Here is a 20,497-nt window from a genome sequence, read left to right on the forward strand (position 1 = left end):
AGCGAGATTATCTAGTGATGGATTTAATCATTTTTGGGGAACTGTTTGGTAAAGGGGGAAAAAAAGGGAAGGGAAAATATTAGTGGTCTTTGGCCTCACAGTCCATCACTTACAGGATCTCGGGCTTCGAAAGTGGTTGCACATGGAAGAATGCAGTTTTTTTTAGGAGAATGCTTTGACAGGAGAATTGGCTTATTCATGAGGAGAAGTTATCAGGGGAGTTTGAAGGACAAGGCAACAATAATAGGCTGAGTAAACCATTATGTGAGGCTTTGCATGGGAAAGCAAAGCTGGGCTCTCCAAACAGTTATTTTGTCTTCTGGGGAACTTCAAAGGGGATTAAAGAAACTCTGCAATGTTTGGTTTAATGACTTAAGAACAAGTTTCCAGCGTCTTTTGAATCAAATAAAGAGAGTTTAAGCCTGAATCAAACAGATAAAACACATCGCATGGAAAGAAAATGTTTATCTCATTGAATTGGCAGCAGAAGAAGCAACGGAGTCATTCAATGTTAATATCATGAATGGGGCTTAATGGAGCTTTAGGTCTTTTTTGTTATACACCTTTAAAGGAATAGTTTGACATTTTGGGGAAATAAGCTTATTGGCTTTCTTGCAGAGAGTAAGATGATAGCACTCTCATTTCTGTCCGTTAAATATGAGTTTACAGCCAGCAGGCAGTTAGCTTAGCTTAGCATAAAGACTGGAAACAGGGGAAACAATTAGCCACGGTCTCCTACATGGCAAAACCACACCTTGTCGTTTTACAGTTCAGTGTTAACACAGATAAAACAAACCAGATATAACATGTGAGCTTTAAAGATGCAGCTTAGGTGATTTTTGTTACATTTGAATAAAGCTTTTTAGCTGTGTTATCAGTAGGGCTGCCCCCTCTTAGTCAATTAGTTGACTAAACGGTCATTTTGGTCTTAGTCGACTAAGATTTCTTTAGTCGATTAGTTGTTTTTCATGTTTTTTTTCTAGGTCTGTCCTCGACCAAAGAAATTCCTAGTCGAACTTAACGATTATTAGGTGATTTAATCGACAAATCTGTCACTCTCCACAAAGAATCACACAAAAGTACCACTTTAAATCTTGTCGTGTTTATCAGAGATGTGCTCATAAGTTTCCTGGAAGTAAGTCATTCAGCATAAAAAATTACTAATCGACTAAAGAAATCTTAGTCGACTAAAACTAAAGCGACCGATTAGACGACTAATCGACTAATAGGGGGCAACCCTACTTTGTTCATGCTGAATGACTTATTTCCAAAACACTTATGAGCACATCTCTGGTAAACACAAGATATAAAGTGGCGCTTTTGTGTGATTCTTTGTGGAGAAACTCAGTATTACAGATCTGTCGTTTAAATCATCTACTCGATTAGTCGACAGAATCATATGAGTGTAATGCCTAGATCACACTACATGACTTTAGCCCTGATGTTTTCGCTCCCCGACAGTGTTAAGACTTCCCCGACAAAAGCCCCAGATCAGGGTTAAATCGGCGTTGGCTCGATGTGAGCTGAGAGGCTCACTGATGCCTCACAGACACATCCCAGATATCTTGCATGCTAAATATCTGGACCTGGCGGCGACTACGGCCACAAGCTACAGCCAATAAGAGCACAAGACACGGGTTGAGGGGAAACCTGGGGGAGGAGGGGTCGCCTGTAACAACAGGAACGTACTGTTCACTTTGTGTTGCATTTGCAACACGGAGCAAAGTTGTTGTTGCACCTAGAGGAATAAATAGTCAAAAAAGAGTGTGGAAACCGGTGCAAACAGGCTATATTGTGAACACGTGCCAGCAACAACATGTCGTGTATGGTATCACGTCATTTACCGTGTATTTCTCGTATGTGTTTTTCAAGACAAAACGTAGTTTGTAGACCTCATTGGGGATTCCCCCTAGTGAAAGATCTTGTAGTGTGTGACCTCCTGTTACCAGTCAGTCATGTAGTGTGAAAACCACAATGACTTACAACACGTGTAGTGTGAACAATACTGCGATCTGACGATTTTGAATGTTGTGTAGTGTGAACTTACCTTTAGTCGACTAAGAATTTCTTTGGTCGAGGAAAGACATATTTTCTGCTAAGCTAAGCTAAGTGGCTGATGATCAATCTAATCATCTGACTCTCTGCAAGAAAAAGAATAAGTATTTGAGAAGATGTCGAACGATTCCTTTAATGAAGACAGTATACTATTGTTACAGGCGTACTGAAGTCTTGAGTGCTAGACGATTGGTATTTTCATCCCGTCAGACTTCCTGGCTGAACTTGGTCTGTTTTTGTAATGATTAGAATTTGAAAAATAAATCTGTGAAGTTAATTGCTTTTGAAATACTTTACCAGATTTTGCCTCTTTGTCACAGAATTCCAGTGGGTGCATGTAATGCTAAGCAGCACTATTTAACTTTTAGGGCAAAAAAAAAGACTCCAGAAACCACCAAGAATTTATCTGTAATTTAAGCCTGAACAGATTCATCCATTTTCTCTTCTGTACGGTCCAGCTGGTCTCGAGGAGATCATAATTTATTCAGGAGGTCGTCCTTGAACCTTTCCACCACTTTCTGGAGTTTGTGAAGAGAGTTGTATATTTGCCACTGGGCTCCAGGAAGCCTCCCTGAGCTCCAGTAAAAGAATCACATAAATGATAATACTCAGTAAACGCTCAACTATTGCATGGTGATGCCAATCTCATTTCTCTCTGAGTTAAGTTTTTATGTGTAAATTGTGTATTGTATGAAATCTACTATTATTGTACGAACAAGAAAACTGTAAATAAATGATTTTGTGTAAACTTTTGATTCAGTTGTGTTTTATGTATTAAGGACAAACTGAAAAATTAAAAGATTTCACATTTTTGAAGATCAGAAAAATTGGTCTATTTTCTTTTAAAGGTGCTATTAATAACATTCAGCCACTAGATGTTGCATTCTCCCTCCCCCGTTCCACTGCATTTACTTCACAACAAGTGGTTGCCAGGCACTTACGGTCAATCTCGGTCATTTATCCGTTTTTTCCACAATAACTGACGATACAGACATACCACGCGATACCAACATCATTTTACTATTGGCTCACAAGCTTTGTCAGAAGTGAGAACCAAACGTCAAATATCTTTGACAGAGATAAACAAAACATACATTTTTAAAATGATAAATTCACAATCATTATTTTTTTTCAGGAAAAGCCACACTTTTACTCTGCACCTTTCTAAAAGCTCTGTGGATATATTTGTTTTAGGGCTGTCAAAGTTAACGCAACAATAACGAGTTCATTTGTTTTTACGCAACTAATTTCTTTAACGCAACTTGTAATTTTTAGGTTGTAGCAAGCTCAGTTTTTAAAGCTAAGGGTCTCGCAAAAGAGGTTAAATAACGCTCCGAACTTATGGTACTATTTGGCGAGGAACAACTGGCATGGCCATTTTCAAAGAGGTCCCTTGACCTCTGACCTCAAGATATGTGAATGTAAATGGGTTCTATGGGTACCCAGGAGTCTCCCCTTTACAGACATGCCCACTTTATGATAATCACATGCAGTTTGGGGCAAGTCATAGTCAAGTCAGCACACTGACACACTGACAGCTGTTGTTGCCTGTTGGGCTGCAGTTTGCCATGTTATGATTTGAGCATATTTTTATGCTAAATGCAGTACCTGTGAGGGTTTCTGGAGAATATTTGTCATTGTTTTGTTTTGCCCATTCCCATGTCGATAAGAGTGTTGAATACTTGACAAATCTCCCTTTAAGGTACATTATGAACAGATAAAGAATGTGCGATTAAATATTTAATTAATTAAATATGATAATCACATGCAGTTTTGGGGCAAGTCATAATCTAGTAATGGTGATTAACTATGGACAATCATGCAATTAAATATTTTAATTGATTGACATGCCTGGTATTTTGGATGTTTTCTTTCCACTAGTCTGAAAGAAGACATATGGCATGGAAGCAAAATAGCCCATAAAAATCTCAAAATTATAAAAAATGTAATAATATTTGTGCCTAGGGTGTCTCTAAATTAATTTTCATTTAATAATGAGGTTAACAGGTGCATGCTGGTGATGTCATTATTTTCTACAAGTGTATAATTAAAGGGACTGTTTGTAACTTTTTACACGTATAAATCTACCGGGTCGGTCTCCCATGCACGCTTGCATATGCGCGCTCGCGTGTGGCTACGCTGTTCAGACCGCTCCTCTGCCTGCCTGTCTTCACTCACACAACGTGCTGGTTCTCGCTCCACCTCACATTCATGCGCGCGCACTACACACTGCAGAAGAGTTAGTTTAGCTCTGAGAAAATCTAGCAAATGTACAGTGGACATTTGTGCAGAAATAACTGCTACAGCTCCTCCAGACCAACAGAGGTTTTCCGTGTCTTGTGAAGTGACGGGGCACCGCAGCGAGAAACGTTATCGTCTCCGACCCCGGGTGCCGGTTTGTCCCTCTGGCCGCGGTCGGAGACGATAACGTTTCTCTTCCAAGCCAACACTAGGATCAGCATTGATTCATGGAGAGACCTTCGTCTGGTCTGCTAACATTACTGCCAAGCAGGTGAAATATAGAGTGATATTGTGGTTTTAGCTGACGTGTGTCGCCTCACTGTTTTGAGCGATGCTCGTTCATGTCTATGTAGAGCGAGCACAAGCCCGACGCTGACTTTTGTTGACTTAACAGCCACAGGTGTCGCTGTTAACAAGCATTTCTAAAAGTTACAAATAGTCCCTTTAAATATTTTAATCCATTGACTATAGACTAGTCTGAAAGAAGACATATGGCATGGAAGCAAAATAGCCCAAAATCTCAAAATTATAAAAAATTAAATAATATTTGTGCCTATAGTATCTCTAAATTAATTTTCATTTAATAATGAGGTTAACAGGTGCATGCTGGTGATGTCACTTCCTACAAGTGTATAATTAAGTGTATTTCTCTCCTGTAACTCTGCAACAAACTCTGCCTCTAAAGCTTTTCCACTTTTGGAATGATTTTTATTGCAGCTATATAATATGAATCTGATAAACAAACAGCACAATAAATCTGTGGGTTTGTTGGGAATATCTGAGCTGCATGTAGTGTGAATGGAGAGCAGCCCTGGTGGAGCACACAGCAGCGCGCCTGCCTCGGTGTGACGGCGTCACGGCTCTCTGGCAGCAGGCTGCAGAAACAGCAGCAGCCCGGATGGATGAATGGAGGCTCTGACCGTCCTTTCCTTTCCTCTCTCTCTCGGCCTTGATGGCTAATGTGGAATACAGAAAACAAATGCGGGAAAAGCAGCACCGTAGTAGCGCAAATTAGAAACCCAGCTCGTTCTTTAATGGCTTCTGGCTCGGGAGATGAAGAGGGAAACACGGAAGGCGCTTCATGGAGGCTCATAGGCCCGACAGCGGCGCTCTCCAAGCAGCGCTGCCGCCTCGTGCACTCCCCTCTCGGCCGCGACTCGGACGTCTGCCTCTTCTACGTGAAGGGGGAGTTCTTCGCCATGGATGCTCGCTGCGCACATAAAGGTAAAACATCAACATATATTCTCTTATGTTAACCCTTTAGCTCTCTCTAAAGACATAATAATGCATCCTATTTTTTATAAATGTAAAATAATAAGTGGAGGACAGGATGTGTGTTATTAAAGGTTCCTCTGCTGTCTGTTTCAGTTTCTCACCATGTTATGCCTCACAGTATTATCACATTTTCCTAGAACAGGGGGCGGCAACCTTTACTATCAAAAGAGCCATTTCAGGCAAAAAAGAAATCTGTCTGGAGCCACAAAACATTTGATCATTGTGATGATGGTAACACAGTTTATAGTCCAAGTATATAGTATATATAAGTCTAATGCAGTGAGGGCCAAAGTGCAAATGTACTACAGAGTATTAGGCCCACATTGAGGGAAAAAACATCTGAGATTTACAGATTAAAGTCGTAATATTACGAGAAAAAGGTCACAATATTATGAGAATAAAGTCATAACTTAACGAGAAATAAAGTCGTAATATTCAAGAAAAAAAGTCATATTACGAGAATAAAGTCATAACTTTACAAGAAAAAAAGTCATAATATAACGAGAATAAAGTCATAACTTCACGAGAAAAAAGTCATATTACGAGAATAAAGTCATAACGTTACGAGAAATAAAGTCGTAATATTCAAGAAAAAAAGTCATATTACGAGAATAAAGTCATAACATTATGAGAAAAAAGTCATAATATTACGAGAATAAAGTCATAACTTTACGAGAAAAAAGGTTGTAATATTACGAGAATAAAGTCGTAACTTTACAAGAATAAAAAAAATAACACGTAAAATTACTACTTTATAATATTATGACTTTATTCTCAAAATCTCAGATTTACTTTTTTTCCTCAGTGTGGCTCTAATACTCCGTCGTACCATAGACCTACAACAATGATAAATAAAAATGTAAACAAAGAACAGTTATTCATTTCCATTTCTAAAAATCCACAAGGAGCCACTGGAGAGGAGCTAAAGAGCCGCATGTGGCTCCGGAGCTGCAGGTTGCTGACCCCTGTCCTAGAAGGAAGACAGCACAAATCATTTGTTTTGAGAGGAATAAACTGTGATTAACAATGTCCTGTTGTATGTCCCAGGTGGTCCTCTGTGTGAGGGGGACATCGAGGAGGCTGATGGGGTCCTGCAGGTCTTCTGTCCCTGGCACGACTATGACTTTAACCTCAGGACCGGCAAGTCAGGGACCTCCTTACAGGTCAGAGGTTAAATATGTCCTTACTGTATTATTTTCTCCCACAAAACAGCTGAATGTCTCTACAAATACATAATATCAAATAAAGTAGTGAAAAACTAGGGCTGTCAATCGATTAAAATATTTAATCGCACATTTTTATCTGTTCAAAATGTACCTTAAAGGGAGATTTGTCAAGTATTTAACACTCTTATCAACATGGGAGTGGACAAATATGCTTGCTTTATGCAAATGTGTGTATATATTTATTAATAGAAATCAATTAACAACACAAAACAATGACAAATATTGTCCAGAAACCCTCACAGGTACTGCATTTAGCATAAGAATATGCTCAAATCATAACATGGCAAACTGCAGCCCAACAGGCAACAACAGCTGTCAGTGTGTCAGTGTGCTGACTTGACTATGACTTGCCCCAAAACTGCATGTGATTATCATAAAGTGGGCATGTCTGTAAAGGGGAGACTTGTGGGTACCCTTAGAACCCATTTTCATTCACATATCTTGAGGTCAGAGGTCAAGGGACCCCTTTGAAAATGGCCATGCCAGTTTTTCCTTGCCAAAATTGAGTGTAAGTTTGGAGCTTAATTTAACCTCTGTTTTCTAGTTTCATATAATACCAGCATCGTCACTCTAGCTTTAAAACTGAGCCCGCTACAACCTAGACATCGCAAGTTGCCTTGATGCATTAACGAAATTAGTGGCGTTGAAACTAATTTGCGTTAACGCGTTATTATTGCGTTAACTTTGACAGCCTTATGAAAAACATTAATACAAGTTGCCCAATATATCATCATTAAGTACTTATAATATGTGTCAAACCTCCAAATTCATCATATGAAAACTTCATTGTATCTCCAGCTGCACTTGCTGACTGCACTTGGGCGTTGACGTGAACATTTGCAGTGATCTGTAGACAAATCATCCACCTCTATTAGACTTAGGAAGTTGCACTGATTGACACGGCATGACACATCACAGCTCATGAGTCAGAGTTAAGATTATGTTCCCCTATTTGTTCTTGTTATGTTGTTTGGATGCAATGAACAGTCCAAACAAGAGCTTCACTTTCCATAAACATCTCGTCCTCTTTTCCATTCATCATTTTTTATAAACTATTGTTTCTATTGTGGGCTACATCACAAAAACAAAAGAGTTTTTCACAGGAGGGTTTGCTCCATTTTCAACCAGTGAAAAATGACATTAAATACACTTTTTTATGTATTTTTCAATCTGGTCTCTATTTTCCCATGTTTTTGTGTCTAAGGGACTAATGGGGACAACAATTTTTTAAATTGGTCCAGTATTGATGGAGAACGCTGCAGACGACAGCTGCTAAACAAGCTGTAATGTAATCGCTCGGGGCAACTCCTCACCGTCAATGTGCGTTCACTAAAAGTGCTTATTTTTACCACCGACAGGATCAGATTGTTATTATAAGTGTCTGACAATATTATGGAAAGAACCCTACAGAGAAATAAAATGTATTTCTTTACCTTTCGCTTGATCCAAACTCTGACAACACCGGCACTCCTCTCTCTACCATTGTCTCTTCTGGCAACAAGTCACATGACACAATAACAAACAGAAAGCGAAAGGTAAAAAGAGCATTTTATTTCTCTGTAGGTTCCTTTCTATAATATTGTCAGACACTTATAATAACAATCTGAGCATGTCAGTGGCAAAGACAAGCACTTTTAGTGGACGTAAAGTGACGGTGCCAGGTTGCCCCAAATTATTACATTACAGCTTGTTTAGCGTCTGCCGTCTGCAGCGCTCTCCCTCAATACTGGAACAATTTCAAACATTGTTGTCCCTATTAGTCACTTAGACACAAAAACATGGGAAAATAAGATTTTAAAATACTAAAGTTCCCCTTTAAGGTGCTGTGTGAGTTCACAGTAGCTCATGATGGCGTGTTTCTTCCAGTTCTTATGTGTCTGTTTCCTTTGTTTTGATTTTTACAGCAACGAGTGTATGAAGTCAAGCTGGAGGACGGCAACGTGTACGTGAAACACGCCAGTCGTCTCTCCTTGGAGCCTTTTCCTGCGGAAAAGAAGAGTTGAACAACCTCAGCGCTACACAGCCTCGTCCTCCAGCCCTTCCTGAGGTCTATTTTTAAAACTCATTCCACAAACTCAAGCCATCTGAAACATTCCTAAGCCTTATCTGACATTTTCACAGACCGCTTCTACTTTGATTGCTGTGAACTCAGGACCATATCTAGAGGATTGTCTGAAGAGGACATGACATCATGAAATTGTTTCAGAGATTTTCTTCCTGCCATTCCGGGTAGAGACTCGTCATCACAGACACTGACCTTGATAACACACCAGACAGTAGCAAATATGCAACATGTTTTAAGGATTCCTGGAGATAATAATATTATTATTTCTGATGGAAATATTACAGTCTATCTATTGCCAGTCTTGTTGCACCTGTATTGCTGGTAATTTCTGTTTTGGCATACAGATTATCCCAAATATTATCTCTCATTTAAACTACTACTATGAGGAACTTTAATTTTTGTGTTGATTTTAGTGGTCCCTGTGGATAAAAGCGGGAGTGTTTCCGAGCACCAGAGTCCCTTTAGAAAACCTCTTATTTTACTGCAGCGGGGTCTGACAGTCTGCCCCGCGCCATCCTGGTTCTGGTTCTCCCGTGCCTCCCTTCCCTCCAGTGGGCCCAGAAATATGGCCTTAGCCTCCAGCAGTGTGGTGTCGGTATTGACTCCCAGCGTGGCAGTGAGGCAAAGCTCTGCTCCTGGCTGGAGGAGGAGCCGCTCCTGCCAGAGCTCCGACTGCAGGTCAAAGGCGGCAGCGAAGCCCGATCTGGGTCTGTCCACAACGGGCTGGTCGCTGGTGAATCTAAATAGTTTTGTCTGATTTTTTTGGAGAATCGGACCCGATGACAAGCATTAAGAAAATAACTATATAGCCAATATTCTCACTGATTTTACTTATGTAGGTCATATAGAGGCATCAGTATGACCTTGATACTGTTTCTTAACCAGTTAAAAGCTCCTTACAGTAACTTTTTATTCCAAATGATTATTTGCTTAATTGCAATGAGGGGATGAATTCACATGCAGCCCTAAATGACGCCTTTGTGTCATGTTCGAGGTAATAAGAGTAGTTACAATATATGCAACATGCAGTATTAATCTAGTGATTTGTAAATGCAGTTCAAATGGACAACATGCACACAATTAATAGTACAGATGAGTGAAAAACAACATGTAGATTCTGATTATCAGTTATGTGTGTTGGTAATTTTGACGTCACAACTGACTGCAGGTGTATTTCAATAAGTAATACAGTAATACATTCATGAGTATAAAGCTTCCACTCACTTCAGTGGAAGAATTTGTAGAATCATGAAACAGCTGAAGCGTGATGACAGTTCCTTTCAGCAGCTAATATCTAATTAAACGAAACAGTCTCCTGGTCATTACTACCAATAAGATTTCCATGTCTTTAACAAGCGTTACCAGAGGTCTTAAACCCGCCGACGAGCGGTCACACTTGCTGAGTTGTGGCCTTTGGACACATTTAGACATTTATTCCAGTGATGTCACGCAACAGAAACTCCCTTTCAGGAATTGTACTTCTGGACATTTTCTTTCAATCCAAATAGAGTTCCAGCACGTAGGACACACATGAAGGGCACTGCAATTAGTATTGGTGGCAGTCCCGGTGTTTAAACGTCTCCATCAGCGTTTCTCTCCGTTCTGGCTCGTGCACAGACACGTTTGTCCGTTACTGACGCAATGGGACTCAAAAAGAAATGGGTAGTGAGGCGCCGGAGGAAGGTTCACGACCTTAAATGCACCATTGACTCAAGAAAAATGTGTTTTTCTAGCTTTATGTGTGTGTGCACTGATTCGAGTGTGTTTTCTTTATTTCTTAGTGGTGAGGGCAGTCACTCACTAGCTCAATCTTCTGGCGGAGGCACAGAGCCCAGTCACGGAGGTGTCAGTGACAGTGTGGCTCAGCGCTCTCATTTTCCTCCCCGCTGGGCAACTTTATTACAACAATAATTCCACTGGCTAAAAATGTCTGTTGTGTGCACCAGAGATTTTTCTCTGTGCTTTATAACTCATCACCTGCAGGGTGAAAAATGGGCATACACAAATGGAGATGTAGCTATTTTGTGTCGATAGAAAAGTGAACATTGTTCAGGATGCTGCACAGGTTAAGAGTGGTTTCCTTTATTTTTTATATCTGGATGTTACATCCCGTGAGTCTCTCTGAGAAAACCAGCAATCATGTCAGCCTGTTGCTATATGTTTCTTTAAAGTTATTTCATGTGCTCTGCTAATTTTAATGCATTTTGCTTCTTGTTTATGTTAAAACTGCCTGCAGACTGCACACTGCAACTTTAGGCACATTTCATTTCAACTACCTATCACATGTACTGTAAACTCTTGTTTTGTTTGTTGTAAACTTTATTTATTGTTGTGACTGAACGTTTTATCTGTATTGTTTAATTCATAATTAAATTATTGTATCTTTGCAACGCTGTGATATATGGTGCCTTCAAGTGAAACTCGTGAGATCGTGTTTACAACATTTTTATGTAGACAAATATATTTTTAAATATATATTAGGGCTGTCAGTCGATTGAAATATTTAATTGCACGATCGTCCATAGTTAACTGCGACTTATTGCAAATTAATCATACATTTTTTATCTATTCAAAATGTAACTTAAAGGGAGGTTTGTCAAGTATTTAATACTCTTATCAACATGGGAGTGGGCAAATATGCTGCTTTATGCAAATGTATGTATATATTTATTATTGGAAATCAATTAACAACACAAAACAATGACAAATATTGTCCAGAAACCCTCACAGGTACTGCATTTAGCATAAAAAATATGCTCAAATCATAACATGGCAGACTTCTGCCCAAAACTGCATGTGATTATCATAAAGAACCGATTTTCATTCACATATCTTGAGGTCAGAGGTCAAGGGACCCCTTTGAAAATGGCCATGACAGTTTTTCCTTGCCACAATTTAGCATAAGTTTGGAGCGTTATTTCCTTCCTATCTATATTCTGAAGTTTTTTGCAGAGGGGTTTGTTCATTTCTCACTCACAGCTGGATTTACAGAACATTTTAATCCTAAAAACATGGTGATAGAACAATGGATATTTTTATGGCTGTTGACAGTATTTTCTGATTTATGGAGTGATACAAAGAGATATCCAACATTCCCTCTGTAAAAAAACATTTGACTAATATGTCAACAAAATGAAACAAGAATTTTGGACCTGACTTCATCCAATGTTCAGATTTCTGTTGTGGAAATCAGAGTCGGCTCTAGTCATTTTGGTGCCTTAGGCAACATTTGGATTTGGATTGATATCTATTAGTTACATTTTTTTTTTTTATATATATAATAGGGACTGCTGTCCATAAATAAGCTTCAAGTTTCACTAAGATTGGACCCAGACAAACCTGTTCTGTTCTTACATTAGAGTCAGTCTGTGACACTGTTTTGTGTTCAGACAGACGAGGCTTTCTTGGTGACCCTGCTGGGTTTATTGAGAACACTATTGGACTTGTTCCCTCAGTGTGTGGTGGTGAATGTGGAACATTACTTTTTATGTACTGTGCAAATAGTTCAAAACCATTTCTTAATTATCAGTTATAAAGCCTGCTATTGTTCTTACATGGCAGACTCCATACTGTACTGTACGCTGCTCCAGACAGGTATTTGGCTGATTTCTTGAGGTTTCCACTGTGCAGGTTTTAAACATTATTACAACTTTGTGAGCCAGTGTTTTAGTTGTTGAGTGTGCATGTCAACTACGTGATGTCGTCACCAAAAATAAAAGTATGTCAGTCGGCAGTATTTTATCAGATAAAAATTGATAGAACAGATAAAACGTAACCTCAGAGAGATAAAAAACAGCAGCTGCTGTCAGTCACTATAATCCTTTATATTTGTGAATAAGTCCATCTGTCTAAGATCAAATGACTCGTAATTATCAGCTGTGTATAACACTGACCTTTCCAGTAGCATTGAAGTTGCGATTTTTTTGCCACCTACAAATTTTTCCAATTTCAAAAAACAAAAATACACAAATGATCTGTATTCCCTCAACTTTTATTCACTTTGTCTCCATCGCTTTTATTGGGCCAGTAATAATGCCGCTGGCAGTTTAGCCTCACAGTAATGTGAGTTACTGTCTAGACGGGAGTGATGCATAACAGAGGCCGCTTGTTCTGATTCCTGACTTTGAGAAACTGACTCATGTAAGGCGGCCGCAGCGTGAAAACGTGTCGTTGGGAAGGAAGAAAGAAGAATGTGTACTGCGTCTTGTTAGAGAAGTTGGATCTCGGCGAGAGTCAAATCACTGAAGAATAAGGAGAGCCAGTGTAAAGAAACATGAGCTAAGTGACCAAATTCTCAAATATGTTGTGTTCTAACAGCCTCAGCAGATTGACAGGTTATCGTCATTATAACTCACATACGTCTCCAGCTGTATATGTATTAAGTGTGAACGCTGAAGCCACATAATAAAGACTTCTACATGCCAACAGTTTGGATTAAAATCTAAATATTATCGACTAGCATGTCATGTAATAGTGTTGTGGTAATCTTTGCGTGAGATTTCTCATTGTCAGCATCACTGCTATGGCACTTTGGTTCTGCATTGTTCAGCAGATACTTTGGTTATTTTGTGCTAAATCCAAAGGAGGACCATATTACCTTTATTAAAAGTAAATAATTTACGACTGTCAGTTAACTACAGCAAGCGGAAATCAGCCAGAATAAAACCCAAATAACCAGCAGCAGTAAAACACAGCTTGGAATATTTTGGGTGTGCTGATTAGCTGAATTCAGGCGAAAAGTGAAGCCAATGCTGAAGATCCTTACACTTGTATTCTTTCTAATAGCCAGCAGGGGGCGACTCCTCTGGTTGCAAAAAGAAGTCTGATTGTATAGAAGTCTATGAGAAAATGAGTCTACTTCTCACTTGATTCATTACCTCAGTAAACATTGTAAACATGAGTTTATGGTCTCAATCACTAGTTTCAAGTCTTCTTCAATACAGCATGATGTTCATTTAGTAGACTATGGTCCCATTTAGAGTCAAATAGACCATAAAGCAGGGGATGCTTTAGGGCCAGCCTGTTGGTTTCATTCCCAGGGCATTGAATACTGACACTTTGTCACAGCGTTTGATACCATTGAACAAGGCACCCTTTAGCACCAGAATGTGACGGACCAGGCTTTCCATTAATTACAATGTAAACCCATCCGCGTCAGTATTAAAGGCTCAGGGAAAGTGCTGTGGTGGTCTTTCATCCAAGAGGCCGCTGTTAGTGTCCCGTGCATTAAGTTTCACTTTCACTTTACAATCAGTTGTTCGTTCGTGTTGTGTGTTCATAACGTGAAGTCACATTTTCACTGTACAAACATAGTAACTTTAAGCCCAACCATGTGTTTTTTTTCCTAAACCTAACGAAGTGGTTTTGTTGCCTAAACCTAAGCAAGTGTTTTGTTTAATTCATAACATTGAGCATGTGTTTACTGTGACCGAAAAGTGACGCCGAGGGGTCTGACAGAGCGTCAGAATGAGACAAGATGGGATGAGAATGTGTTGTTAGGGCGTGGCTACCTTGTGATTGACAGGTCGTTACCACAGCGTAGTCCGGTCTGGGAGTTGTCCGTGTTTTCGTCTTACAACTTTTGGTCACCTGTAAACATCTTATTCAGCGTTCAGTTGTACTTAGCTCCACCCTCTCGTGTCATTTATGGTTGCAAAAAAACAAGATGGTGAAGGCCATAATGCCAAACTCGAGGCTTCAAAACGGCAGTCCACAAACCAATAGGTGACATTATGGTGACTACGTCCACTTCTTATATACAGTCTAGGCTTGAATTATGCAGCCTCCACTAACACAGCAGGGTTTGATTAGAAAATCACCAAGGTGTTTATTTTCAACAATGCAGCCAAGTATTACTAATTAGAGGTCCAGAGGTTATAAAATGAGAGTATTTCAGCCAAAAATCTGTGCAGTGAAATGGGCATGTCTGCAGCTTTGAGGTGCCACTGACAAACTGACAGTCGTTACCAACAGCTCTGCTTTGGCACGCTGAAAGGTGAGAAAACTGCAAGGCACACGCTGTGAATCAAATTAAATGAGCTCCAAGTGATTTGAGTTTCTTAGAGAGAAAAAAAAAGTAATTACAGACATCAAAATGATGTATTGTGGAAAATTTGAATCAGTTGGCTGGATGGGATTCGTAAACAAAGGTGCAGACAGGGGGAGACGGGCCAAAATGAGGATAGCACTGTCCATAAATTTCTTTGACTTCTCATTGCAGAACTTCGACTACTGGACAGTGTAACTAGGCAAAATTTGGTGTAGAGAAGGTCTGGCTCGGATGAGATATTAGACCGTGAGTGGAGCCCAAACTCATCCATCATTGGCTTCATCTTGTCCACAACCCAGCGAACCACCCTCGAATGTCTCCTAACTCATCTGCCAAGGACGGATGGAAAACAAACTCTCCAGCCAACGTGGTTTTTATTAGCTAAGCAAATATTTCAGCCAAGCTCAAAACACCGCTACCTGCTTGCTTTGCCTCTCGTTCCAGTAGATCTTGTCAATCAAGCGCTTCTCGCTTCATGAACCGATATGAGGACAGTGTGATTTAAAGCTCCCACGAGGAGCTCAAGCGAGGATAACACTGTTGTTTGCTCCTCTGTAACTGAGGGAAGTGAATAACCATGTCATCATGTCACTTCAAATGCAAATCCAGACTCAGTTTTTGATGTTTAGTGGACAGGAAACTGAACCCACAACTGACTCCTGGACCCAGTCCCAGTGCCTGCCCTCACAGACCTGCATTCACAATTAGCCCCGAGGCTCTGCGCGGTCCCACTGTGAAAACGATAAGCGGTCAACGGCCCTTTAATAAACGTTTGAGCTCTTTATGCACACTTTATATAAGTCTGCAACACTGCTGACTTTGCTTTAGGGAATTACCCACAATTCATAGCATTTGGATGTAAAAAATAGGGATAACAGGACAAATTTAGTCGCGTACTCAGGTGACACAGATATCCCTTTTCCCCAGGTAACACATGAATAAGTGCTCTTATTCCAGTCTGCATTTCTGCAGACTTTGCCTAAGGGAATTACCCACAATTCATAGCTTTAAGATGTTAAATAAAGTGCAACCAGGGGAAGCCCAGAGGCGTTTAAAAAAAGGGAAAAAAAGAGGATGGCACATGGATGTTCAGCCTGGCATATTTTGGCTTCACTTTTGTACTGTGGGAGGAAGTGGAGACGCGTCGTCCATCTATATATATATATATACAGTGTATGGTGCAACCTAACAGTGAACAGCAGGTTTGCCTGCATGCACTAAACAACTATGAAGGTAATAAAGAAGACAGACTGTGAGCCCATGCAGAGCCTGTACATGCAGGCAGTCATGAAACAAGCAACAAAAATCATTGCAGACTCTCAACAACTCCTCTTCTATGAATACAAACCTCCTCCACCAGGAAGAAGACTCTGCATGCCAACGTGCAAATCAAACCGCTTGAAGCTATCGATTGCTCCAGCCTCCATCAAGCTGCTGAACTCAAACACTAAATCTTACTGCAATAGAGCAATGTGCAGTAAATACACGAGCATTTTAGGGCTTTAACTCTATACGGGTTCTTTTTGTAAACTTTCATGTTGTCAACGTCAAATGTCTCTTCTGTTTTAAGATGTTTTCATGTTGTTTGTATGATGTTTTTTTTTTTAATGTAAAGCAATGTTTTTTCCTTTGTCTCATTCATTGATGTTTAGTGTTTCCTGTTTTATTTTGTTACTCATCTCTCCTCTCGTTTCAGATCACTTCACTTCCTGCCTTTCGGTGTTTTCCTGCCCTGATTAGCTTCACCTGTCCCTCATTAGCCCTGCAGTCACCAGACCTCCTGCTCACCTGTTCCCACTTCCCCATTAGTCACTATTCATACCAGCCCAGTTCAGTTCCTCATTGTTGTTATTTGTTGTTCTGTTGTGTGTTTTCCTGTCACCTGTTTGCCTGGAACCTGCCTGCCGGACCTTCTGCCTATTTTTACTCTTGCCACCTGTCAGCTGAATCTACAATAAATCCCGAAAGTAATCGTGCTGCCTCCTCAACTCTCTGCATTTGGGTCCCTGTTTGAGTATTCTCTCCACCTTGACAGTGCATGAGACAAATTTCCACTTGGGGACAATACATTTGACTCTAATATAAGATAACTGGCTGCTGGTGGTAGCTCCATATTACCATACTGACATGAGTGGTATTAATCGTCTCATTAAACTCTCACTTATTCCTTTAACCAGAGTTTGAAAAGTTTCAGTGCTTTGGGCTTCGGTTGACATGAGGTCTGGGCCTCCTACTGCAGCAGGACTGCCGCCCCCCCCCAAAAAATAATAATATCAGGTCCTAAGAGAGGGAGAGAAGACTGATTAGGGTCAACCACAGTCCAAACCAAGCCTTAAGTCCAGGGGGTGGACAATACAATAAAAACACCAAATAATAAGAAAACAGCCTAAACTCTCTTTTAAAGGAAACCACACAGATCCTGAAATAAGTGCGGCGGGATATATTGGATCATTTGTCAAGAAGGAAATCCTCCAGTTCTGTGAGGAAAAGGACGGAGGCAACTCTCTCTATGCTCCCGCTCTCATAAAGGTTCAAGCATGTTTAAAAGGAGACATATCATGCTCATTTCCAGGTTCATACTTGTGTTTGGGGTTTCTACGAAAACGTTTACATGCTTTAATGTTCAAAAAACACTTAATTTTTTATCATAATGTCTGTCTGAATGTACCTGTATTCACCCTCTGTCTGAAAACCTCCTGAAAAAGCCTGATTGTCTGCTCTGATTGGCTTGTGAGAAAAATATGGTGCACCTTTGCAAAGGTAGTTCTCAAGCTGTGGGTGGAGACACTCAGATGGGGGGCGGTATATAATGAGCCTGCATGTGACATAGGAAGGGGATCTGAATGGCATATTGAATCACGTTTTCTGATTGAGGGAGAATCTTTACTTCACAGTTTGTGGGTTGGTAAATACCAAAATGTATGTACTAGAACTGTCAAAGTTAATGCCATAATAACGCATTAATGCAAATTGGTTTTAACGCCACTAATTTCTTTAACGCATTAATGCAACTTGCTATTTTTAGGTTGTAGCGGGCTCAATTTTAAAGCTAGAAAACCTAAGGAATCCATTAGTACCAACCATGTCATACCAGTTTGTCGTGAAGGAGGCTAAATAACGCTGCAACCTTGCGCTACATTTTGGTGAGGAAAAGCTGGCATGGCCATTTTCAAAGGGGTCCCTTGACCTCTGACCTCAAGATCTGTGACTGAAAATGGGTTCTATGGGTACCCACAAGTCTCCCCTTTACAGACATGCCCACTTTAGGATATGTTCACAAGCACTGAAAATGTGAGTTTTTCATAATATGTCCCCTTTAAGGACCTGACAGACCAAGCCGATGGTCGGCTGTCGGTGAGCATTTTTTCGGCCTAGTTTTTGCAGCTTGTCTCGTCATCGTCGGCTCTAGTCTGCCCGTGTCAGAGGCTTTTCGGCTGATTCAGCATGTTGAATCGGCGATGGAGCCCGTCGGTGAGAGATATCACTGTGATTGGCTATTGTGCAACTTTTTGGCCAAGACAAAGGCAACGTGAGGCGCAATTGTTGGCCTTCGTTGCCGCTAGTTCTTTGACGTCGGTTTTGTGTGTCTGGACTTTTCAGTCTGGTTAGTGGGGACGCCTTGGAAGGATCTTGTTCTTAATGGTGTCCATGAGACCACTCTTTGATTTGTGTAGCGGTGTTTATGGGCGCATCAGGATTTCTTGAACACCGGATCGTGGTTCAGGAACAGTGTTTGCACCACCCGGACTTGTAAAATAGTTTCATTCCTATCCTTATTATATGACCATGCAGAGCAATAATCCGATGTAATGACATGAGATGGCTGCTCACACCATTACGGAGCCGCAGTATTAAACTGTTGGCAGCAGTCGACGCAGACTGGAGGCATCCTTTGGCTTTTTCCAAACATAAAGCTGCCTCAGCGAAGGAAAAAAAGGTGTACAACGAGATGACTCATCAGACCAGATTTTGGTCTCAATTACAGAAACTTGCAGAAAACAGGACGAGCAGACCTCTTGCTGCTAATTGGCAATCAGCTTAATATGTGACATCTGTGCAGCCTGACTTATTATCGTGTTTCTGCTACTTCAAGGTCGGCCGTTCTTTATGTGCTGTGAGGCCTTTTCCTGCCTCTACCATTCGAGATTATATACGTGGATCAGAATGCAAATAGAAATGAAGAACATCGCCTTTGAAACGTTGATTAATGACCTTGTTTGCTTCTCTTGAGATTGGAGTTTTATCACATCGCTGTGATCGATGGTGCTGAAATGCAACACGGACACTTCCTTCTTTCTACTCTGTCCACATTTTCAGTTTGCTTTCTCAACGCGTCAACATGCATCTCTCTACAAACTTACTTTGACGTCCTTAATGTTCCTTAACAATGCTATTCTTCATGTTTTTAAAGGTTAGTGCTGACATTTCGCTGTTTTCCTAGAAATGCAATCCGACAGGATGAATGTGATCTGAAGTGATGTTATGGAGCATAATTCCCTTACGTGTAATATGAAGTAGCATTCTGACTGTGGGGGACAGAGAACAAGATTCAGACCAATTTTCCAAATAGCATCACTCAGTAAGGTGCACCTCATTTGACCTGCAAGCATCTCATACCTCCGAATGTTTTTCTCCAACCAATTTGTCGAGGGAAGACATGGTTTAATTGTACCCATGAGACGGCGAGGGCATGACATCAAGCCCCTGAGTCACTCTCTGTAAAGTCTGTCCCCACCTCTCCACCTCCACTGCATGCATGTCTGCAGGAGAGATCAGACTATGCTACATTCCTTCCCTCATGTCCTCCGTCCTGATTATATCCAGACACAATACGCCTTGTTCCTCAAGATTCCCAGCTTAGCAGACGGACTGTTAGTAGAGGTAGCGTCTGAAAAGTGAAGAGAAAGAGGAGGGAGTTCATCATCTGAAAAAGCAGATGTGTAGTTGTCATGACGAGCCCCTATGATGATGGTTTTATGTTGCGCCACGTGCTGTTGGATTGTGATGACATATTGTGTTGATTGGAGGAAATAGGATCAGGTACATGCGGTTAGTGGTGCATTGTGTAGTGTTCAGGAATCCCAGAATCAGTTCATGGTATGAGGCTAAATGGTGATACTGATAATGATACTTCATGATTTTGTGTTGATTTTTGCGGTCCCTGTGGATAAAAGCGGTAGTGTTTCCAAGAAGTCCCTTTAGAAAACCTCTCATTTTAATGCAGCAGGGTCTCACAGTCAGTCAGTCATGCTTCTGGTTCTCCCGTGCCTCCCTTCCCTCCAGCAGGCCCAGCAATACGGCCTTGGCCTCCAGCAGCGTGGTGTTGGTGTTAACTCCCAGCGGGGACTGGCGAAGCAGCGAGGCGGAGTTCTGCTCCTGGCCGGAGGAGGAGCCGCAGCTGCTGGTTGCGGAGCCCTCCGCCTCCCGCCAGAGCTCCGACTGCGGGTCAGAGGCAGCAGCGAAGCCGGATCTGGGTCTGACCACAGTGGGCTGGTCGCTGCCGGAGGCCCAGCTGGAGCTGAAGGAGTTTCTGGTGAACCACCATGATTTTGTCTGATTTCGCCAGAATCTGACCTGATGACAGGC

General features: G+C 40.9%; 1 protein-coding gene across 2 annotated transcripts; it reads left to right on the forward strand.

Annotated features, from left to right (window-relative positions):
- The first annotated feature begins 5,099 nt into the window (after positions 1-5,099).
- Positions 5,100-11,248, forward strand: si:ch211-212d10.2 (uncharacterized protein LOC557710 homolog). Of its 2 annotated transcripts, XM_037771150.1 has the most exons (4): positions 5,100-5,520; positions 6,619-6,734; positions 8,702-8,844; positions 10,644-11,248. In XM_037771150.1, exons 1-3 carry the CDS (start codon positions 5,256-5,258, stop codon positions 8,798-8,800), a joined length of 480 nt encoding a protein of 159 aa, XP_037627078.1. In that variant the 5' UTR covers positions 5,100-5,255; the 3' UTR covers positions 8,801-8,844; positions 10,644-11,248. The 2 variants fall into 2 exon arrangements, with proteins under 2 accessions (XP_037627078.1, XP_037627077.1); XM_037771149.1 differs by having other exon boundaries at positions 5,102-5,520; positions 8,702-11,248.
- The last annotated feature ends 9,249 nt before the right edge of the window (positions 11,249-20,497 follow it).

Source organism: Sebastes umbrosus, chromosome 5, assembly GCF_015220745.1.
Source record: "Sebastes umbrosus isolate fSebUmb1 chromosome 5, fSebUmb1.pri, whole genome shotgun sequence".
Lineage (NCBI taxonomy): Eukaryota > Metazoa > Chordata > Actinopteri > Perciformes > Sebastidae > Sebastes > Sebastes umbrosus.

Coding starts and splice junctions, on each gene's coding strand:
- si:ch211-212d10.2 (XM_037771150.1), top strand. CDS start 5,256: ATGTGGAATACAGAAAACAAATGCGGGAAAAGCAGCACCGTAGTAGCG. Junction 5,521..6,618: donor TGCTCGCTGCGCACATAAAG/GTAAAACATCAA, acceptor TGTATGTCCCAG/GTGGTCCTCTGTGTGAGGGG. Junction 6,735..8,701: donor AGTCAGGGACCTCCTTACAG/GTCAGAGGTTAA, acceptor TGATTTTTACAG/CAACGAGTGTATGAAGTCAA.